Genomic DNA, 24,599 nt, shown 5'->3' on the forward strand with positions numbered 1-24,599 from the left:
GGGGAGGGAAGGGAAAGGGGCGGCCCCCGGCCGGGCTCAGTGAAGGCAAAGGGAAAATGTTTGTTACCGGTCTGCGGCAGGACCTCGAGTCACCCCCCCCCCCCAGTTCAAACACAAGCATCGTTATCACAGTTTAAATCGATGAAAAAGATAGTAAAGCTTAGCTTTGTTACATGGCCCCTGTCTTTGCCTCTCGTTCCCCTGAAACTAAGTTGGAACAAACCCTTGGCAACCCCACAACACGTAAGGTTCAAAACTTGTCCTGAGTTGACCTGCTGCCGATTTCAACATCTACAGGGGCTTTTTTCTAACAAATACAAAACTAAAGCCCTGAACCACTCGACACGGACCATCACAGACACACACCAACACCCGTGCCCCGTACCACCCTGCAGCTCTCTGATACCAAGGTAACCTCTCATCCGGTGCTCTACAGCCTGTACAGCCGAATGCATCAGCTTCTTCACAGCGGGCAGACAGTCCTTTTTCCTCCAAGCATCTAAATTGCTGTGTTTGTATGTTACTGGTACATAAAAACACTTCACCTTATCGTGGAGCCCAGCACACAGTCTGAAGCTGCTGTTACTCACAGTACCTGCAGCTTAGGGTGGTGGTACATGAAATCCTACAAGTTTGGCCACCTCTGCTTTTACATAAGAGGTTCAATTGTGACCTCACTGTTGGGTTCAGCACACCCTCAAACACACGGTTGGTAGAGACTTACCACAAACTGTGAAAAGAAGCACTTCCAGTGACTGGGCCAAGTCAAGATTCATGTGAGGATAAACATAATGATAGGTATGCAAATGTACATGTGCTCAGATGAAATAAAGAATACATGCAGGAACCACCAAATAAAGATATTTAAAGTAAAACATGCAAAAAAATCCCATCAGAACACGGAATCACATTTGACATTCCGATAGCTATAGCTTGAAATAGCAACTTCAATTTAAGACAAAAATCTCATCTTTGTAAATTTACAGTTGCTTTAGATTGCTTCCAAAGCAACGAACCACAGCAAAAAGTCAATTTAACAAGAAGTTCTTACCATTTATTGTAATTGCAGACAAGCTAATTATATGTAGAGCTAGACCCAAATGTTCTGTTAACATAGGCAGAGATTTGACATTCAGTTGCTGTATCAGTTTCATAAATTTAACTGTCTGCAGAACCCAAATCCCTCCTCATTTGTCTTATCCCATCCCCTCATCTAACTACTATAGCTCTGACTCTCAAGGCAAGTACCTACCACTTTGCCTCAATGCCAGTCTATTAATATTCTTGGTGCGAAGGATGGACTGTAGGAGAAGTATAGAGGACCAGATCAATTCATCTGAAAGCAGCAGAGTGAGGTTTTCTTCAGATATGTGAGCTGATCATCTTAGTTGCCCTTTGAAGTTAGTGAAGAGGAATGACTGCTTCAAGCACAGGATGCCTCACATCTTTTTCTTTAGATGAATCATATTTCAGATTACCTGTTTTATTCCCATTGACAATACAGAAAAACTGGGATGAATAGCTCAGATGCAGATGTCTAAAATATGGAGGAATCTGTTTCCAATTAACAGGCCCAATATTTTTAACAAATAAAAGATTTTTATTTCTGAGTGCTCATACACACAATCCACATCTCTAAGTTTTAAGTATGAAATTAAGCAACAGGAAACTTCATGTACATGACATTATTCTAGACATGAGAGAAACATACAATAAGGGAACTCTCTTGGAAGTTTTTGGTGAAAATAGGCTGTCATCTATAGCAATCAGTGTGAACATTTTTCTGTTCTGACTCCGTTCTGTGCATTGAATCATTCTGTATTTCTCTCTTCAGAACTATATTTGAACAAGAAAGCTTTGGGAAAAAAAAAAGCATCCATGTTTCTTGATTTTCATACAGAATCGGACACTTTTCTATACCTTTCTTTTTATCCAGGGTGCCTGGTTTTGCACTATTCCAGGAGTCAGTTATGAGGTATAAGAAAACAAGAAAAGTGATAAGTGATGATAATATAAACATTTCAATAAAGCTTACAGTATTACTTACACTCTCAAAATAATTCTGAAGACAAAGTAAAAAATCCTTAGCATTCTTATGATTCAGTGTTCTTAAAGTCTTAGGAAATTTTTAATTGAAAAATCAGTTGTTTGTTGCTTTTTTTGAACCCAATTTACGTCAACATTATGCACAATCATAAGCGTATCCTTATTACCATCATAGAAGTAATTACATTGAATTTCTATAGCACTAAAAATGATATAAAACAAATATTCCCACCCCTCACAGTAACACAATAGGTGCCCAAAAAACAATTGAGAATAAATCCCATTGTCTGTATTGAAGAGTAAACACCATTTTCAAATGCCAACAAGGTATTCAGCTTGTTGGTGTATCGCTTCCATTTAAGACTCATGAGTAGGAGGACAAACTGATTTCCACAGAGGAATTTCTGCAACAACTTCGGTTTGTAATGAGCTAGAAAGAATTCATACTCCATACATAATATTGATCTACTGGATTTTTGTAAATCTAACCTGGCAGCCAACAGGCACAAATATACATATGAACTTCATGATGAGAATAATAATTTAAACTCAATATGTCATATTCCAAATATACAGAAAAGACCTGATTATATTAAACATCTATTTTCTGTTATAAACTAGCACGTCCAGCCAGATCCCAGCCCTTTAATACCTTGTGACTGATGTAGTTACGTGTTCTCTGTATCTGATGCATGCCAGGCCTTAAAAGTGTGCTGTTTGTACTGAACAGTGTATCAATTTCAGCACATTTTGGGTACAAAAGTTGGTAGTGACTGAACTATACTGGTTATCAGAAGATGACTAACCATACTGGTGCAGTGTTCTGCTGGACCAGTAAGGAGACTTACTAAAAAGCATGTTTATATCCTATAAAGACATTCAGAAACTGCTTTCTGAAACTTCTGTCTGGAAACCAGAAGGAGTGGATACAAGGCATCAACTTGGGGCCCTACAGGAACCAATTAGCCCTGCTGAAAGATAGGGTGCATTAGCAGAACACTGCACGAATACAAACACATGTCTCTGGTACCTCAACTAAAATTAGTATGACAACATACAATTTGGGTATGTGCAATGCCGGCATATTCATTCATTCAAAGCCAAATTTGTGGTCAGTATTGTATTGCCAGAGCCTTGCTGTCTTGATTTATAGTTAGTCTGGATAGAATATTACATTAAAGTAGCTGCACTACTTTACCAAATGAGCTTTGTCAGAGGATGCTTGGGTAGCTCTGCAGTATTGTATTGTGCTCTGTAGACATTGCTTCTTGAAGCAACTGTCATTTCAAAAAAAAAAAATTTAAAATTAGCCTATTATAGGTTCAAGACACAGAAGTAGAATATGGTAGTCAGCTGGCAAGGCCACACGGCATACTGTCCTATGGCAGGCATTCCCTCAACATTTTAAGTGGTTCCACACATGGATGAGTTGTGTATGGGGAACATTCCACAATGTCCTATAACATAACCATTGGACTCCTTAGGAAAGCTGCAAACACTGCATTGATCAATGTCTTCCTATGAGGGGAAAAAAGAAAGAACAAAGGAATGCAAAAAGAGAGGCTAAATTCCATAGTTTTCACATCTGATAGCAATCTTCCAACCTTAAATACAACAAGCAAACAAGAAAACAAATAAAATAGACATGTGATGATTTCCTGAAGCAGGAATGTAAATACTGGCACAAGACAAACAACTTTGGACAGCCAGAGTTTAAACATGTATTAAAGCATAACACATTTTGAAAAGTGACACTGTATCAATGGGTACCATCTCTGAATCTTCCCGCACCAACGTGATCAGCTTACACATTAACAGCTATGCTTATTTAACTGTCTCTTTCGCAAGCTCATGAGCCATGGGAGACAAAAATGGAATCAGATCATTCTAGTTCATACCTCAGTAGCCACGGTCAGGTTGTTTGCCCAGTTACTTTTCCACAGAAATTCTCTCTTTATTTACCAACAATGTAGGAGCCAAAAGTTATGTCCTTAACCAGAAAGCACTGCAGTGCCTCAAGCCACAGGAATTAGCTCCTGTAGATGCTATTCTGTGTTTAGACCACCAAATGGCTGCGAGAGCTGACTGGTGGCCCAAGCTGTCTGTGCTAGATGAGGCTGGCCTGCAAGAACAGACACTCTAGCTTACCCCTCTGTCTTTTTAAACTTTGTCCTCTCCCCTTTGCTGCTTGCTAAAATCTTTGCCTTAAATCTAGGAGTACTTTCTTCACTCAAGCATACCTCAGCAGTATAGTGGCTGACAAACCTTTTACAGCACTCATTTACACCTGTACAAATCCTACACTTCAAATGGTGGAGCCAGAAACAAGAACAAGGGCATAATTCAAATTACAAGAGCAAACTGATGTGCTGGAGAGAATCCATTCTTCCACTGTCTCCGCAGGACTGGCGGTAGAAAGCAGTAATAAAACTGAAGTGGACAGATATTCTTCATACTTGAACAGATCAGGGTTTAAACAGGAAATTGCACTTTTTTCCAGAAACACTTTCAGAAATAAAACTGCCTTCTGATATTCATCCTGCTACTAAAAAGTCAGATGAAGATATCAAATTGCAAGTGAAAGCAAATATTGCTATTTATTCACAGCTGTGAATCCATCTGCATCGCTTTCGTATACCTATAAAAGTGTCCTAAGGGACTTTAAAAGCAGTTCAGGAGAAAAAAAAAAAAAAAAAGATCCTCCAAACTCCAGCTGAAATGTTAGAATCTGTAGGAGGGCATAATTGGACATTCAAATGTGCATTGCTGGTGGTGGTGTTATTTTTGAGAAACAATGACTGAATCCTTTACATGGTCAAAAGTAACCATGTAACATTAACAGTAAGTAAACAGCATGCACGGACAACCTGAAAAGAAACATCAGGCACCGCCTTTCTTCTGCAATTGCTCCAATTTTCTTCTTAAGAGGTTGTAGTTTTCCTTGGTCCCGGGTGCCATAGGATCCAGCTTCAGAGAGACTTCATAGTGCTTCTTTGCTAAGTCAAGATTTCCCCAGCGATGATAAAGCACAGCTGGAACGTCAGTGAAGAATTTCGTTAGCAATATTGTTGAATAATGCACAGCCTTGCCAATCACTTGGAAAACAACATTAAGGCATTTGTTTCCAGTGAGGGTCTCTCACTGGCTGGTGGCACAGTAGCTGCTTGTTCTGTTGCCAAATGCAGGAGCAAAGCCTGGGAGCAGAACTGGCATGGGAATGATGAAGGAATGAATTACACTGGAGCCACAAATGGCAGCTCTTATCTGGTGAGCTCATTGCGGGTTACAAGCGTAGCATAAATGAACCAATTTGCAGCCACTGAAGTGCAGCTACCTCTGGGCTGGATTGTGCAGCCCTCTTGATCTGTCATATCATGTGATGGCTTTTCTGGTTTAGTGCCCTGTTCTTCTCTGGCTGGCAGTTTTTCTAGGAAGTAAAATAGGAATCTGCCCAGCAGGAAGAAGGCTCAAAAGATTGCCTTTTCTTTTAAAACACAACAAATATGAAGCAAATAAACAATGCAGCTGATAAGATGTAGAAAAGCTCTTACCCAAATTACCGTGATAACTGGCAGCATTTGGATTGGCTTTAATTGCCTTGAGGAACAACGCTTCAGATTCCTGAATAATTTAGAAGAACAAGTCAACAGGACAGTCTACTCTTGCAGTATATAAAATAATACAAAACGTACACAAAATTGTAACTGAAAGAAACTCCAAACTGTGCCATATCTAGACGATGCCACAGTATGTATAATCTAAGCCTGCACGATCCTGTAGTTCAGGTGGCTGTAGCCTCCAGAAAAGTGACAGTGGTACAAATAAGTGCCAAGATTTCACAGGCTCACATTATGTTAGCTGAGAGCTAAAATAAAAAAATAAAGAAAAGTGAAGCACTAGTGAAGTTTATAAAGCAGTTTAATTTCCCCCCCCCCCTCAGTTATATTATTTTCAAGCATTACCTGCTGAAGTTTTACCTATTTATTCAATCAAAACAAGCATAATATAATGTAGCATCTGAGAAAACTCCTTTTAGACACCTTTTCCCGTTAACAATTTTTACCATTTCAGGCAGGAGCTTTCCAGTAAAAACCTTTCATACAGATGTTTCAACATGGTTCTCTATGAAGAATAGCAGAGTGTCTGTTATTGAAAAACCAAACCAACTGAACCGTTTCTCACGTTTCTTCCAAGCAACCTTTCCCATATTCCCAGCTGCAGTGTGTATGCTCTTAGGACTGTTGACGTCTGAGTACTTAGAAAAGCCAAACTCTCACCAAATATTCAGAAGAACAACTTACTGCTAAGTTAATTCCCTAATCTGACATTTTTATTTTACCAAATGAGCTGCTGATACAGACACTTTTGTTCCAGAGCATATTTCCTGTATAAGTTTAGAAAGATATTTCCCAATCCAAATGGACCATATGTACTCACTTGCATACAAGAATAGATACTTTAGATAAACAATTTCACATGGATTCTGGGCTATGCTGTGTTTTAGAGAAAGTTGCTCATTTAGTTTCAGGTCAAATTACCTGGAGATAAAATTACCTATTCTAGTGCACACACTTAATATCCCAGGTATTTGAGAACAACCCTGGGGAAAAGGCCTTTCCTTTGCGCTAAGCCTTTGCTATTTAAAACTACACAGCACCACACAGGCTCTGCTAAAAAAGAAAATCTATCGGCCAAATTTTTGATTCTGCTGTGTTCTTCTGAGGAGCATGACATAAGTTCCATAAGGGTCCCACAGGTGAGAAGTTTCTGATGTCAGTGACTCAACTTCGAGTGACTGAAGAGCTATGTCCAAATTCAAACCCAAAGTTCACTCTCCTTTCAAAGCGTTCCAGAGCACAGCTAAGGCTGCCACTCTCAACCCAAGAAAGGCTGATGCTGAAAGTGCTTTTTTTCTTTCTGTAAGGTCAAGGAGACTTTAGGTTCTCAACAAATCCTTTTGTAGTTCTTTTTGTACTTCTTTCTGTATCTCCTTTCTGTATCTCCTTTCTGTATCCTTTCTGTACTTCTTTTTCCTGTGGAAGGCCTATGTGGATAGGAGTGAACAAGGGAACCAGATGACCAGAAATTTATGCAGTATATGATTCTACACTGCAAGTTTTGGCATTGCTTTTCCCTGGCATCATCACCAGCTCTAGCATTCTCACATACCTGACTATTGATGTACCTAGATGAACTGGGCTATTTGAGACCCAAAGCATTGATTTGGGTGATGGGACTGAACACTCTATCAGGAACATTACAGGTAGCCCCTAATTGGAGGGACTGGTCAGTACACTGGAGGGGAAGGCCACCATTCACACTTAAACAGGATGGACAAATGGATGGGCAGGAATCACAGGATCCTTACAGTTGGAAGGCACCTCTGGAGGCCATCTGGTCCCACCCTCCTGCTCCAGCAGGGCCACCCAGAGCAGGCTGCCCAGGCCCATCTCCAGGCAGCTTTTGAACGTCTCCAAGGAGGAAATCCCACGGCCTCTCTGGGCAACCTGTGCCAGTGCTCCATCACCTGCACAGCACAGAAGTACTGCCTGTTCAGAGGAGATCTCCTCTGTTCCAGTTTGCATCCATTGCCTCTTGTCCTGTCACTGGGCACCAGCAAAAAGAGCTTTTGGCTCATGATCAGCTTGGTGTCCACCAGGACCCTCCTGTCTTTTTCTGCAGAGCTGCTTTCAAGCTGGGTGTCCCTCTGCATGTCCTGGTGCCTGGCTTGGTCAGGGATTGGACTAGATGACCTCTGGATGTCCCTTTCCAGTCAAAATTATTCTACGATTCTAACTCAGTCACTTGAGAAACACCCCAAGACTCAAACATTTGGCAAGCCTTGTGGTATTGCAAGGTAACCTCTTTATATACACCCAACCAAACCTAAAAATCAACAGCAGAATGGCTCTTGAAACTATGCAGTAGTCATTAGTCCTACAATTTGTAATTTTTCCACTGCAATTCCTAGTATTTTAATTTACTAAGTAAACTTCCACTTTCCTTACTGGACAGGTTAACAACAGACTGAAAGCTGTGCTGTCCAATTACTGCATTTTTATACCTGAATGTTGTCAGCTACAAAGAGGGGAAGCATCTAGTGTACAGACTCACCCTTTCACTGCTGATGTATGATGGGACAACATGTGCAGTGTGTTCCCAGAAAATATAATAAAACACATGCTCAGATTTGACTGACTCTCATTACTGTACGTATCTTCAACCACACTCTGCAAACATTCTTATTGCCACTGCTTTGCTTGTAGAAGCATACTGTCTGATTAAAGGCTATTGATGGTGCATCACATTCATATTATTGCGGATATATGGTGTAAATATACATTCCAGTACATCCGGTGATATTTCAGATGACTGTCTTGCCAAAGCTTTAAATCAAGTGTTGTCAAGAAACTTGCACACTGTGTATAGCAAAGGCTTTGGGAAAGCACACTGCATTCCATCTGCTGCCAAGGCCACAGCACAAAATTGTTGTCTGGCTTTTTTTCAAATAGAAAAAATGCTGAATGTTTCCAATTTGTTATACTTCTTACAGAAAAAGCATAGATGTATACATAACAAAAATACAGCATACATATTTTCAAAGAGCTAAAGATAGTTTGATTCTTTGTCCATTGCAACAAGTACTTAAATGAGAAATCAAACTTGACATAACAGATGTTAATTAAAAAAAAAAAAGCAAAAACACCAAAACAACTCATCCTGTATGTGCTTTTGTTTCTGAAACAATAAATCATTCATGAATAGATACAAACAGAAATCTTAACGGGTTGGGGGATTTTTTTTTTGGTCTTAGAAAATCTATCTTCTAATGAAAAGAGCATTTGAAACTGAAGAATACTGTGTACTTATTTGAAGGAACTCTTTCATAATAGCAAAATCTTTTCAATTTTGTGCCTTTTAAAATATGAAGTACAAAAAAACACACACAAAAAAAAAAAAAAAAAAAAAAAAAAAAAAAAAAAAACCAAATCTTACTTTATGGCAACAGAGCCAATGTAGTATCAACTTTTATACAGACACATAAAAAGTAACCTAATAAATGAAATGCCTGAGGTTATACAACACAACAGACACAGCCAGGCAGCCCTCTGCAAATCACCTCCATCACCTTGACAGCCTCCAATCCCCTGTCTTCCCCTCCCCTCCCATACACAGTAAAAATCCTTAAAGAGCCATCCACTTCTCTCTGTTTTTACATGTGGAGGGGTAGACAAGAAATCTTAATCTCCCATTCTTTTTATCTTAATTGTATATTCTCCCACTTAAAAATAAACAAAAAACAACAACAAAAGCAACCCTGTATCTCTACTTTCCAATCCATACAAAATACAGCTACTGCTATCATCAAATTTTCTAAGTGCACTTCCCAATGCCCTTAGTTTGCTCTCCCTATTATAACCCATCAATTTCAAGTTACTAGATAAGTTATATTTTGCTCTACACAAACCTACTACTCCCTGTTGAACTATTAAAACTGTCAGTGGCCCCCTCCTTTCTTCCCTGGGCTCCACTGCGCCTTTTGCTTTATTCAGGATGCTGCCTTGAAAGCTTCATTTTTTCCCACCATCATTTCCACTGTCTCCAATGCATTCCCATGCAGCATAATGACCTCTCAGAACTGGCCATCAAAAGCACTACCTGCTTTGTTATTTTTTAAATCCACTGTGACAGACTTGTTTTTCCTATACCTGGAGAAAGTTTCCTACCTAGTTTTCCACTTATTTCTTCTCCTTACTTCATTATAAACATTCTTTATTCTGTCAGGCTGCATATTATTCTTGCTAAATAACTGTACAATACTCTATTCTTTCATATTCATGACTCATCAAAATAATACTAGCAATTAACTCCTCCATAATGTTATCCTTATACATTCTGGATGTTAATTTGTATCCTTCTGGAACTTTGTTAATGTAACCTAAAAATATATTTTATAACAGCTTCAGGTGGAAAGAGACTAGTAACAGAGTGTACAAAAAATGAAAGTGACAGTCTAGAGAAAATGCAATGCCGTGGGTAACAGCATCACCAACACAAACCAAAGGAGGTGTTAGGCCTGCCAGGGCCTCTGACATGTGGACAGGTCATCACTCCACATTTGGACATGACTGGAAATGTTAGTGGACAAGGTAATTGGTGGAAAAAACACATCCATTCTATCAAGTCTATGAAGTCTAATATCAAAAAATCTTACTTCTTTTACACTAAGGATGTTCCTTCAGCACTGCTAACATTTCAACATATCAAAAAGCCATCAACCTCCCCCCAGCAGTCATAGTTCAATAAATGATGTTTTTCTGAGGAATACAAAAAACTTGCTCCATTATTTATTTCTCCCTATCGCATGCATACATCGGTGACTATGGAGTCAATTAAAGTAACAAAAAATGTTAACTATGTATGATTTATTCTCTGAATATTCATACAATTCCTTCTGGAAAATATTTCTCTGACCTCAACTGCATTACATTTGCTACTTTTAAATACAAGTAGTTAATACTGAAGTACCACTTGCTAACTGGCCAACTATATTCAAGGGAAAGTTCAATACATTGCTCAATGTATGAACATACCATAATATTCTGTGGTTACTTAGGTATCCCATCCTCAACCTGGGATTAGAGAGTCTGTGATATCTTCATTTTAGATAGCTTCTGAGGTAATGAGGCTAGAATTCATATCGGGTAATGGGAAACCTTGCTTCCTTACACAGAAAGAACACCAGAACTAACATATCACATCTAATTTTGGACCCTGAACCAAGGACTTTAAATCAGGGGAGGTTCTCTCTGGAGAGAACCAGTGAACCAATACAAGACCCTAACTGCCCTCTAGTGTGCTTAAGAGCCTACTTCTCTTCAATGACCATTGACAGTTTAGGGCAGCAATCAATGTTCCAAAAAAAACAACCACACAACATCTAAAATAAGGTGAGATGAATTTAGGTCAGAGTCACACAACAATTCTGTGACAGAAATGGGCACTGAATCCTGACGAAGTCACAGTCCGCAATGACTTCCTCACACCGTTTCTACAGAGATACACACAGTTTATACACAGTATATATGGTTAAAAAACCACCACCACCACAAAAAAAAACAACACACAGAGAGCTCTAGTTACCTACCTTATATTTTTGTGATTTCCCCAGTACATTTGCCAAAGAAAACATAAGGGAATGATCATTAGGTATTAACTCCAGGGCCTCTCTTCCAACTGCTTCTGCTTGAGCTAGATTGCCTGGGAGCCACGCAGTGGAAAAAGAGAAGGCATCTTAACACAGCCTTACTAGTTACTTTTCATGCTGCAAGCACACATATTGTATGAAGGGCTGATTATACGTGTTTTTGAAGAAAAACAGGTATCTCTGACACATAAATATAAAGGCCTACAGAATAAGACAACAGAAAACCTCCATTTTATTTTCAACAAATAACACTTTTAGAAGAACAAAAGCAGAGATTTGAGAGTTCTGAAGTTTGGTCTCTAATACAAACATGCTTGCAAAATGATGTCATTTCAAATGAGGATCAGAAATGCAATTGATGGGCTGGATTTCAAGTGATGCTTTAAAACCACTGAGTTAGAAAGCATTCTAGTTTTTACGGAGAGTGTCTTGGTAGCCAAATAAGAAGTAGAACTCCTTTTAGATAAATACAGATAAAACTGAGTTTCGAAAGACACTGAATTACTCATTAAAATATTCCATTGGTTCATACCTGTGTTATCAAGTAATATAATCATATTGTTCCAAGCCAAACTATGCTCTGGTTTCAGAACTGTAGCATTCCTCCATGCATTCAATGCATCTATATGGCGATTCAAATCTGCATACTAAAAAGAAAGAAAACTCCAGTAATGTCACTCAGATTTACTTGACTTTTCAATTATGGACTAAAGGCACAAAGATTATTAATCTCTCTCTTTCTGTTCTAGTAAAACTTGCTCTTACAGATAAAAATAAGAAATGTAAAAAGAATACTAGGGTAGCATGGAAGATAGACTGTTATAAAATAATTTTTCACTTTTATGTTGTTTTTTTTTTTTTTTTTTTCTTCTCTGGAAGCTGGTCAGATACATAAGCACCAATAAAGTGGGAAAGAAAATTAGCATTTTCTACACAAGAGAATAAGTAAATTTCCATGAATCTAAAATGATTTTTTTTTTTGCATAGTTCTACTACCTAACAATTTGTTGGAATATGCTCATGACTGTAAAGCAGTCTGATATTGAGAAATGATTAAAGATCTCTCTTAAACAAAAGATCACAATCTATATTTTTGGTTTGATGTCTTTATATGGAAAGTAGGACTACCAAATGTGATAAGAAAGGGATTATACTAGGAAAGCAATAGAAAAAAGCTACTGAAAGTAGGAAATCATCCTGAACTACAAATCAATTAAACTGGAATAACGATCAGCATTTAACAACATAGCAGAAATATATGCACGCACAGATTACTCTAACAGCAATAATTCATTCAAAAATACTCACCAACCGCCCTAAATTGTAGTAACAATCTGGATATTTTCTCCTGTGCTTAATTGCTGTCCAGTAGCTTTGCTCTGCCTCTTCAAACCTTCTTAAACTGTTCTGTACTATTCCTAGATTCATCCATGCAGCAGCAAAATCAGGTCTGAATAAATTGGAGAAAAAAATAAGAGAGATGACAACTGAGCACTTTGAACAGAAGATCCCATTGTATCCTTTCTGCTCAGCTGGTACAAAATACTGCTTGGCTTTGTTCTAAACATACTGTATTTGTACAGCTAAGGACAGCAACTCCTCTGCTTCTTGGAGCTCATTTCTTTCTTTCAGAATATTTCCAAGGTTGTTCATGGCATGTACATATTTAGGATTCAACCTAAAATGTAAAATTTAAGAGATTATTATTATGTATGGGAGACACATTCCTTTATGCAAATTGTTAGCTCTGCATCACTGCAGAACATGAAAATGAATACCTAAGCATTTTCTCCCTGTTAAACCTTAAAGCAATTTTAGGATAGTTCAATAAAGCAGTAAAAATTCTAATACCTTACAGCTTCTCTGTAGTATTTGATTGCAGCACTTTGATTTCCCTTGTCAGCCAGGTTTTTGCCAACATTGTAGTGCACCTGAAAACACAGATGAACTTTTTTAGCCAGATGCTATACAGTCAGATATTTTGTGGAGTCAAGTTGCTAAAAATTCTTACCCCAAATAATTACAGCCAGAATTTTTGTCATTCACTACTGCTTTATGTTGTAGGTGGATCTGAAGACTGGACAATACAGACAATGAAAATAGCAAGATAAAATCTGAGGAATAAATTAATAAATCAACTTACCTGTTCTAGCTAGTTAAGAAAGATTTTTCACTCCCTGATATTATAAATGAGATCACGACACTGTCCCTAAGACTTTTTATATGGACACCTCTTGTCCTTCCTTGTCAGATGACTAAGAGAAAGGCTGACTCATTCAAATCCAGCATAGCAGAAAATCTACAGCAGTATGTGTTGATTAAACTTTGCTTTCACTACAGCATAAGCTAAAAAAAAAAATCAACATTAACAGAAAAATTAAGCTAAGCTCCATATTTCAAAACAAAGAAAACTCACAAAGAGTGCCAACCAGCATTCACCCCAGCCCTGCAAAAGACCCAATTATTATTGTCTTGATACAATAATGCATCAAACAACATTTCTGGAAAAAAATAAATCATGTGTGGCATCATGTTGAAGACCTTGACTGTTCAAAAGCAGAGAATGAAGGGAGGATCTAGGGCTTTGGGATAACTACAGGGAAGATCCTTATCATTTGAATTTATGATAAGGATTAAAGGATTAGGTAGGAATTTCAGGAAAAAAAATCTTAATTGGAAGACATTTTGTATCCTACTCTAAGACTACATTACATGGTCAGAGGAAGACTGAAGTTTAGAAATAAAAGTGTTTTGAGTACAAAGTCCTGCAAACACTTTTCTGCAACTAGACCAGAATTCATTCTGTAAATTACCTTACTATTTGAAATTAAGTTGTATGCCTCATCTAAAAAACTCTCACACTGCAATTTTTTCCATACCTCGAAAATCTAATTTAAATCTCTTCAAAAACACTATGCAGAAATTACTTCAGACTGAAGTACATAAATATAGGTTTGTAATACACTTAGATAACTCTAATTCATGTTATACAGTCAAAAAAAAAGTACTTAATCTCATGTGTCCATCAGAGGATTAATTTTCATTGTGTTTGGCACAATACCTGGGACCCATTGATCCAACACACAAAGTTATGCTTCAATCTAACTGTTATAGTATTTAGTTGTTGAATTCCACCTCTACGTGATTGTGACTATGCTGTAACATGCCATCAATAAATCAAATTAAAACTGTTTTCCATGCTCTCTAGAATAAGTGAAAAAGTAGTTTCACTGGTTTTAAAGATAGCAAAGATGCTGTAAGGCTTAGTAAGTTTTCACAGAAACAGCTCCTTAGCCTGTAAGGCACACAAATTCAGCATCTAATAAAAGCTCTAGTACAGCTTTCAAGTAGAAAACAAAATATTCCAGGGACTTCCTTTGTACATTCATAAAAATATGACAAGGTCCACTCCAAAGAAGCAACAGAATGGTACATTTATATCAAGGCATAGCCATTTATAAAGATCACTTGACTGTGACAAAAAATAGAATGGCACTGCTTTCCAATGAGTCATTACAGTAACATGATATACCTTGAAAAATGCTTCTTAGGACTGAGTATTATTTGTATTATGTCTTCGGGATTTTTTTTCAGCACACCATGACTACATTCTTACCAAACTGGATAGCTGTGATTATATATACTGAAGTTTACAGACTCAAAATCTATGTGAAGCAAATTAGATTATTAAATTTTGCTGTACTCCTAGATAAATGATAACTTGTGGCAAAACAGAAAAAAAATCAAGGAAGATTTCACTCAGTAACGTATATTACCCCTTAAAATACCTGAATTCACATTTCAATATCAGCAAACTAAAACTACATTCAGTTTCTTCCTCTAAAATAGTTTTGAGTGCCTTTTTTTCTTATTGTTTTACATTTTTCAGAAATTGTAAGTATTACTGCAAGAAAAAATTTGATTAAAAGAATGAGGGCAGAGCATACAAGAAAAAAATTCAAAAAATATGTTTTAGCTATCTTGTGTTATGAACAACCAGTCAGCATTTCACTTTCTGATTCTACTCATTCCTCAGTTTCTTAACATCCGTTTCTATCTAAAGCAGCAGTGGAAAGCATATTTTTCTCATGTAAACAGAACTGTGTGTATTGCAAAAATCCAAAAGATATCAATTATTTAAAGTCAAAACATCAAATGAAATATTAAGCGTACATACATATTTTGTGAACTGAACTAGAAAGATGTATTACAGTATTAAAACCAATAACAAGACCATTTACATTGTATTTCTTCTGTCCTCAGACACAGTTTCTGCATGAAAGGAAGTGATATTTCTAAACAATACTCCTGAAAATGAAGAGTTGCTTGTTGTATGTATGTTTCCTAGCTTCCCTTCAAGACAAATTGAAGCCTTAGCTCCTCTAAATATGTTGGTGACAAAGAAAGTAAGAGAAGAAAAATTATAGCAAGCAAACCAAAAGAACCCCTCAGCCTAACATAAATACCCAATGATGAAAAGAGCTTTCAAGATAATTTTCAATGGGTAAATATGCAGTAAGTATATATTTATATATATATTTAAATGCAGTAAGTTTTAAAAACAGAGTCAGGAGGGTTTTTTTAGGCATACAGAATCACTTGAAAGGTGCAGGTTACTTTTGCTGGACAGCAATGTCTCCCACTTCTTTTGCCATTAGAGACAGATGCCAAGATGAGCGTTTTGCTCTACTCCCCTTAACCAGGGTTACAATAACCCACATGCCCTCCGCTAAGCACAAGGCTGTAATTCTCCTTGCTCTCTCCTGTGACCCCTATCTGCACAACGTGGGGACAAACACTTTCAATATGCCAGTGGGAGGGAAAAATCTGGCTTTTAAAAATGAAGGGGGCAGTGTGATGTTTTAAATTTAATCTCTACAGACGTGTTTCTTCTGCCTTTGATTGATATTGCCCAGGACAACCTGGGAACGGATTTTCCTTTCCTGGTTAAACATTTAAGAGCAGATATACCATTTCATTTTCGGATGAGCATTAATGATGGATATTAACTGGAAATGACACATTACATTATGCCCACTTGCTCCTTTATCAAACTTAAACAGGTAATTACTTTACAGTAATAGCTCTAAAATGAACATTTCTAAGGGATGAATAACAACACAGCATTCTCTGCAATGAGGGCAATTAGGAAAGAGGAAAGTACTAAAAATACCCCATGAAAAAAGTTGGTTATCTCAACAGGCATGCCATATTTAAAGTTAACATAATCAGGGCACCACAGCCTAGCCCAAGAACTGAAAAACAGTCTTAAGACTCTGTTGTACATTTTCAGCATTAGAACAGCTTGTCTTTGCAAACTATTAGAGGTATAAGTTTGTCACAAAGCATTAAGAACAAAGAATGGTTAGTAGCACATTCTTTTCAGAGTATCATAACTTCCTCAGGATTCCAGGTTTTGCTACTTGTTTCTTCTGAAAAACCGTGTTTATTAAATTCTATTTGGTAAATGAAAGCTGGTAGCATGGGGAACGTTAACTTTTTACAATTATTTAAATTTAGCTATTTCCAATCTACCAGAAGAGAACGGTCAGTATTTCTCATGTATTTAATGATATTCTTCCAAAATTTAATTATATAATTAATTAGATGAAGTCATCCAGAAATAAGAACTGTCTCTGGATTCTGAAAAATTGCCCTGGCTTTGCTAAGAGGGAAGAAAAAAGTAACTTGACATTTCCAACAGTAACTTACTGCATGGCAGAAAAAGCCAACATGACGAACATCTTCAGGAATAATCTTCAAAAATCAAAAGGAAACAACATGTACCAAGCTCAGAGAGTGAAGAGCAATACAGCAATGTTTAGAAATAGTGAACAGCAGTAGAAGGGCAAAATCTCATGTCGCCTTATGCATCCACATCTGAGGTAGCTGTCAGGACCTCTTTCAGAATCAGTGGAAAGAAACACACAGAACAGGGTGCAGTCCTTCTGGCCTGTGACAGTCACATAGCTCAAGGTGACGATAAAATGTGCTAAAAGGGTCAGTTTTTCCTCACAGTTATGAGGGCAGCCTATCTGGCTTGCTCAGATGTAGACATCTAAAGCTAAGGGGATGAATCCCAAGCCAGTAAGTAGTCTGATATATGGCAAAACTGTAGTTAGGCTTTCATCATAGCCTGTAATTAGATATTCCGGTACTTCAACAAAGCACTCCAGGATTAAGTTGCAACATACTGACATCAGTGAAAAGATTCTGAATTAGATCCAGTGAGCCTTTTCTAAGCCATTAGCATGGAATCATTCCAAATTTATAAACTACCTGTAACATATTATTAACATATCAGGTGGAAACAGTCCATGTAACTGTTCACAAAATCTGCCTTAGTAGAAAAAAGAGGCCTGGCTCTAACTCACACTAGTGCTTACCACCATTGAGCTCCAAGAATTCAGTGAGTCTATACTGTATGCAAAAATGGAAATGGAATACAGGCACCTTCTGCTCATCTAAGCAAAATACTGTTAAGTGTATTCAAAACGTATACTATACACTGTATACAGACTAACAACCTTTCAAACCAACTTAAGCATAGGACCAAGCAAGAGTGACATACTCCTGGACGTAGCTATAACATGCTTCTTTCTCTATCAAATAAATAAATGCACACACATTACATATTTAAAAATATGCAACAGATTCTCTTTAGACAGAGCTGCCAGACTGTTCTGTGTCATGAACTTAAAGTCAAAAATCTCTGTAACTTCGTTATGGTGTATTATTATTTCCAACACATTCCAAAATGACTAGGCCATGTTTATCAAAAATGATACTAAATTTCACCACCTTGAGCCAGATGCATCCATCAGTCAAGGAGGCAGGTTTGCTACTATGCCAGAGAATCTGATTTAGTGCAGTTTCCACACCTCCATCTAAGAGAGATATTTAAAAAGGTGAGTCTGAAATTAGAGAACATACTATTTAGAATGAAGGTAAATTTATTTTACACTGCTCATATACAGACAATTTGGAATTCAGAAAAGCGTTCTACAAAGCTTGAATTAGGAGCTGCAGCTTTTGTTGGTAGTTGCAAAACACCTGGAGACTCTAGGGCCCTGCTACATAGGGGAATTAAAGCATGAGCACTTTACACATATTAAAGATGCTCCAAGAAAAATGATAAAAAACATATTATTATCTACATTCATCTTCTGGTCTGCATCAGCCTTGAACTGGAATAAATGGACTAATGAAAAGTCCCGTGGAGTCAGCTTTAAGGGAAGTCTGTAATTTCATGACAAGAAGAGATCAAAACAGAACCTAGCTCCATTTTTTACATTTACGTTGGTTAAAATTGACTGAAGTCCATGAAGGAAAAAAAAAAAACAGATTGGCTTTTAGGCATGGACTCTCTAACATTCTTGCCTAGTAAAGTTCCCTACTAATGTGATTTCAAAGTGACTCCTTAAAGAAAATTGGAATGTGAGTCTATAAAAACCTCCCCGTACACATCACCATGCTCTCCATTTGTGCAAGCTGTCGCAAGTAGCAATACAGTCCAGGCATGTCTAGAGGGCCCAGTGTTGACAAACACAAGCTCATTTTCCCTGTACACTCATTGGCTTCGAACCAGCTGCATTAGTTCAGTAGCTTGCACACAGCTTATCGGCTCAAGCACAGCACTGTGTGAACACAGCTACACAGCTTCCCAGCCAGACGTGGCTTGTGTCCAAGGACCTTGGAGCCCAGGCAGAGTGGGGATCTGTCTAAAGTACTCTTGCCATAGCAGATGGATGGAGCTACACACAAAGAAACAGATTGCATTTGCTCCATTTATAGTATGCACTTGTCATTCAGAAGACAAGATACACTGAGGTCATCATTAAAAAGGAGATGGTTGCCTACCACTGCCACAATAAAATACTACAGCTCTTTATCTATGTATCAAAATTTGAGATTATTCAAAGACATCACCATGCTGTAAATATTGATCATAAACGTGTTTTAGAGCTCATTGATGCCTATTTGTATTCCAGTGTGTGCTAAGTTTATCATTCCCTTCACAAAGTTGAGCGTTTCTTGGCTGTTTAAACTCTGTATCTTCATCTGTATTTTCTAGGTTACAGAAATCTAATCTTTCAAAACATCTGTGTGTTGTTATTAACAAGCTGTGGATTCCTATTCTGAGGCTCACTGAAGATAGCATGTCCTAAAATTAAGACAACATCAGGGCTCTGTGGTACACTCCAACAGATCCCAGCCTCAGCTATCGAAGGACTGCTGCAGAGCTCACCTCTAATGGCAGGCTAGATGCAGTCTATGCTACACCGATGCTCAGAGCAGTGAAACATCTTATCCAGTCCCATCTCAGACCTTTTCCCTCACTAAGATTTGCAAGGGACATTGCAGCTGTCCTTATTGCCTGTGTCTGAAGACTACCTAGCTCATTCAGCTGCTGTTAAAGAGCAGAAGTAGGAACAAAGATTTTATCCCATGTCCTGCAACTAAGCAGATGATATGCTTCTTTCTCCCTTAGCTGTGCTGGCTATATGCACCACTGGAAGGTACAGAAAGAAGATTATAGCATAGGAATTATTCAGGTGAATACATTTCAACTTACTTACATCCTCTTTGATATTTTGTTGTAATAATCTGCAATTATGCATACAATTCTTTTAAGAGATTTTCCTAGCACATCTGATTTGACTGGATGCTTTTTCCTGAGGTATATTCCCCTTTCTCCTCCCCCTCCTCACTTCCACCCCCAAGTTCTGAATTACAATTTCAGAACAATAGAAAATTGTAATTTGCACTGTCGGTATTGACTGTGCACTGTGTACTGACCGTGTTAACACCATAATTTAGGTGTCTGATATGTCATATTTTTGCCCCAATCAAGACTGAGGTCTACTATACCACAATACTTCAATTACACACAACCTCTTCCACTCCAAAATTCAAAACGCTTTCTAAAAAGAAAAAAAAAAAAAAAAAAAAAGAAAGATTCAAAGTCCACAACTGACTTACTTTTGCATTTAGAGGGCACACAGACAGTGCACTCCTAAAAAGCTGTTCTTCTGACCTCCACTGACTGCTGCGGAGTGCACAGCGCATAACGTTTATCAGTAAGATTCCAAGGACTGCGACAGCAAGAATTTTCTTAAAGAAAGAGAAACAAGGTAAGAACAAAACCATTCAACTGAAACACTTCATCATCAGCCTTAGTGATTGTTTTGATAATACCTTTTTCTTGGCTTGCTTACTCAAGAGAGTAAATCCATATGTAAACAGAATACAATAGCCAATGCTGGGGAGGTAGATGACTCTCTCTGCAACAACAAATCCTACACGGAAGAACAGGTTACTTGCAGGAAGAAAAGGGATAATAAGAAATCCGAGTCCCAGTGTAAGAATCCTGCAAACAAGAAACAGATTCTCAAGTAAACAACAAAGTTTAATAGAATACCTTTTCCACTTAACATATAAACCTTATTAAAAAAAAACAAACAGAAATGTGTATATGGAGCAGGGCATTCAAAAGCAGCCCATGGGAGCTAAATAACAAAATCAGATTATGTTTCAATAGCATTTTGATACTTCTTTCTATCTATAATTCCCAGAATTCTAGCTATAATTCCCAGAAAAGCAGTGTTTATGCTTCCAGAGCAGAAAATAAACCCATTGAACATTAATTACAGAATTCCTATTAAAAATATATGGGAAAAAAACTAACGATAAAAGCTATCTGTCTAGTTTTGTAACTAGTAAGTCAGTAGCACAGGGAAAAAAATATAGGTCACTTAAAGAACTTAGGTACATATCCCACTGAGAGTGTTGTCTTTCCTAACAAAGACATCAATAACAGAATCCATTGTGTTTAACCACGTAAAAGTTACTCATCTACACTCTCCGCAGTCATTGGAGAGAGGCACTTCTCAAAGGCAGTTCATCTTCCCTGTTTTAGGTATCTACGTTAGGAATGAGTAACACTCAGCAGGTAACTCTTCATGGTCTATAGAAAACTTACGACAACTGAGAGTAGGAACCCTATGTCCATGTCAGGCCACAGGCTTGGTAGTTTTCTATTCCAGTTTATTACAAATAAGTCTCTATACTATAATGTAAATGACAAAATGACAAATCTAGAGTGAGGTACTCCTTAGTTTCGTCTCCTCCCTAATTGTCCTTGGCTTTCACTTTACTTTTGTCTTTATTTTTACTAAAACAAACAAACAAACAAACAAAAAACAAACAACACCTCTTCAGCAATATTGGCTCAGTGAGTATTTAAAAGAAAACATGAAGACACTTGTAACAAGTGTAAACCCCCTTCAAAATGGTTTTATCTATGCAAATGATTATGGGAATAGAGGAAAGGAAGTCTAGTGGGATGACAGCCTTTGGGGAGACACAGGGAAAGAAATTAAATTACAGAATACCACAGAAATAAAAAGGAAATATTTGGTACTCTGAAAAACAGGATGACCTCATTATGACTGAGCTGCTAAAAACGTTAAAGAGCTTAGAAATTAATTATACATAAAATCCATGGGAATGGACAAAAGTTAACAGAAGTTAAAGAAGACCTTAATAAGACAGAATAGCTTACAACAAATTTGTAGTTTCTTTTGATAAAGTACAAGTTGTTTCCTCATGGTCAGCATTCTATTTTTTAATAGTATATGCAGCATTTCTACCTCCTTTCAAGGCATATCTCCTTTCTCTTTCATTATTAGGAGAGAAGATTAAAGGAGATGATGACTTATAAGCAGCAAGAGCAACAGCAGACTATTCTGTTCTGAGCAGAGATTACTTTTTACCACCTACAGTGTTAAGGATCTCAAAATGCCATTTCAGGAGAAAAATAAAGCAGCCATCCATACCTCCCCCTCTAAGTCTGCTTCCCACTAGCCTGTGTACAGTGATGGGCCCAAATTGGGATAAACTGTAATGACAGCTATAAATATTTATTTGAACTGCATTTGCTAGACACTGGTTCCACTGAATTGTTAAAATTATCAGTACTGAATTTAACAAAATAATACTGTACTCAAGTTGTCCGGGCATTTAAAATTCATCACTGTCTCTTACCTTCTCTTATGGCTGTCTTCTGAGCACAGAGCTTGGCATATCAGGCCAATTAGGCAGAACCAAAGTGCTGCTAGTGCAATTATCCTCCAGTCGCTGACGGATTTAATGAGGGGTATGCAGCCCATTGACCAATCAAAACACAGCCACCAGGGACATAACAGCAACCATGCATTCAATGAATAGTAGTAATTATAGTTTATAGCCTGTCAGTCAAAAAGAAAACAAACGTTTATTTGATACTAAACTTAAGTGTGAGGGGGAGAAACTTTAGTTCTTGTTTTCTATCATTTCTGCTATTGTAAAATGTTTCTTATACAAAAAGAGGCCTTGAATACTGTTATATTACATCTAATTGCATATTTACTTACTTTACAGCTGTGAAATTATTATTTTTAATATAGTTACGTGGTTCTCCTATTCAGAGAAGGGAAATGCAGTTCTATGTTGTGCAACCAATACCCACGTGTAGAAAGAATAATTTCCCAGAACAGGAGGAAATGTCAAAAGACAACACCTTTCTTTCAGTCTTCTCTGTTTAATACAGAGGTATAAAGCCAATACATACTCCAAATGCACCAGACCAGAACTTTATGCTATTTTCTTCAATTGTGAAAGAACAGATGAAGAGTCAAATACAGTATGTGGAAAAAAGGAAGAAACCCAGCAAAAGCTAAACCCTTGCATGCATGAGACAAGTAGTGAATAAATGGAAATGTACTTCAATGTGTGCAGAGCACGCTAAATTGAATGCAAAGAATAGGTTTTTTTACTTTTTCTCAAATTGCAAAAAAATCTTCACAGAAGCACAAGGGAAGGTGACTCATCACACATCTCTAAATGTTTAGACTGCCCGCTTTATTGTTTCTTTGAGACACAGAAAATTTAATTTGATGACAAAGACAAATGCTCTGAGCTTGCCAGAAAAAAAACAAAACAAAAACAACTTCATAACTTACTCTCACAAACAGACTATCTGCAAATGAAGCTGGGTTGTCTACTTCAGTAAAAGCTGGTGGCCCTGTGCCCATAATCCTCCAGCGGATATAAAGTATACTAGCCCCTCCAGACATCAGAAGAGTTATCCTGAAAAGCAGCCCCTTTCTTAACAGCCCGGCATTCTACAGGAAGGAAAGAAAAATAACATTAAATAAAAACAAACAATATTTTATTCTCATCCTGCCTATATTCACATCTTTTTTTGTGACCATCTCAGAAAAAAGAGGCTGTCAACTGACGTTTGTCTTTCTTTTGCAGTTAACAAGAAAGGTCTCAAGTTTTACTACAATTAATTGCAAAATATTTTTTGCAAACATTTTCATTTCGTTTTCAATCAGAAAACTTTTATTGAACAATTCTCTTCTACAAATCCTCAGTAATTTTATAGTTGATATAATTTCACACATCAATTTTTGACAGGGAATTTGTGAAGAATGTAGTCTTTGGTATATACCACATTAAACTGATTAATGCAGGACAGTTTTCCCATGAATTTTATTTTAAATCGCTCTGATTGACCTTTTGTCACCAAAAGTTTTTCTCCACTTAGGTCTATTTAGGGGTAAAATTACACGAGTGCAAGAAAACTGCACAACTCGAAGCTGTGGGAAAAGAAAAAATATTTTTTTTCACAATCAAATGCAATTAAAAAGCCAATGACACACAGGCACCAAAATCACTTTGGTCAGGTTAAAATTTTCCAGGAGCTATAAAAGAAATAATCCAGTTTTATCTATAGTATTAACTCCATTGATTTACATTACAGGTTTTATAACATACACATTAGGGTCTAAAGAAGGCAATTCACTTAAAAGCAAGAAATCTGAGTCCACACAGAGAAGTGATGTCATAGAAGCTAAATTTTACAGACTTCTGTTTCTTCCCTGTGAATTATAACTCTTCTTCTTCATGCTTGCACCAGTTTCATAAATGAAAAAAAAACACAACCAAAGAAAAACAAAGACTGTTGTGTGCCACAGAAGTTCTTTACCCTTTTCCAGAGACTGGAAAGAAAATCATGAACTAAAATGATACCCATGTCACAACTTCAAGATGCAACCCCAGTCTTCCAGCACCCTACCCAGCTAGCCAGTGTTAACTCAGATGGGAAGTAAAGGACCTGGCTTCTCTCTGAGTCCCTGTGTTACAGTGCTGCAGGGATCCCTAAGAGCTGCCTGAATCCTGATGGCTGAAGTTAACCTACGGAGCCTTGGTAAGTCATCAGAGATGCAGAAGATTGAAAGTGAGAGCTTCTCTGAAATGAGGGGTCATTTGAACCACTTCCCTCCCCACTGAATGTGTC

At 37.5% G+C, this 24,599-nt stretch overlaps 1 protein-coding gene across 3 annotated transcripts in view; it reads right to left on the minus strand.

The window, feature by feature from the left end:
- Positions 1-1,645: 1,645 nt before the first annotated feature.
- TMTC4 (transmembrane O-mannosyltransferase targeting cadherins 4) overlaps positions 1,646-24,599 on the minus strand; it is a 52,213-nt gene continuing 29,259 nt past the window's right edge. For 2 of the 3 annotated variants that reach the window (XM_082763548.1, XM_082763549.1), the window contains 11 exons: positions 23,257-23,418; positions 22,301-22,503; positions 20,453-20,624; positions 20,237-20,368; positions 13,106-13,185; positions 12,825-12,932; positions 12,563-12,704; positions 11,787-11,901; positions 11,195-11,307; positions 5,598-5,667; positions 1,646-5,078 (listed from right to left, as the gene is read on the minus strand). In XM_082763548.1, coding sequence (XP_082619674.1) covers positions 4,927-5,078; positions 5,598-5,667; positions 11,195-11,307; positions 11,787-11,901; positions 12,563-12,704; positions 12,825-12,932; positions 13,106-13,185; positions 20,237-20,368; positions 20,453-20,624; positions 22,301-22,503; positions 23,257-23,418 — 1,449 coding nt within the window. In that variant the 3' untranslated portion in view covers positions 1,646-4,926. Of the gene's footprint in view, positions 5,079-5,597; positions 5,668-10,165; positions 11,099-11,194; positions 11,308-11,786; positions 11,902-12,562; positions 12,705-12,824; positions 12,933-13,105; positions 13,186-20,236; positions 20,369-20,452; positions 20,625-22,300; positions 22,504-23,256; positions 23,419-24,599 lie in introns of those variants that run through there. The other variant, XM_082763550.1, reaches the window with a different exon arrangement.

Source organism: Aythya marila (assembly GCF_965140915.1).
Source record: "Aythya marila genome assembly, chromosome: 1".
Taxonomy (NCBI): Eukaryota; Metazoa; Chordata; class Aves; order Anseriformes; family Anatidae; genus Aythya; species Aythya marila.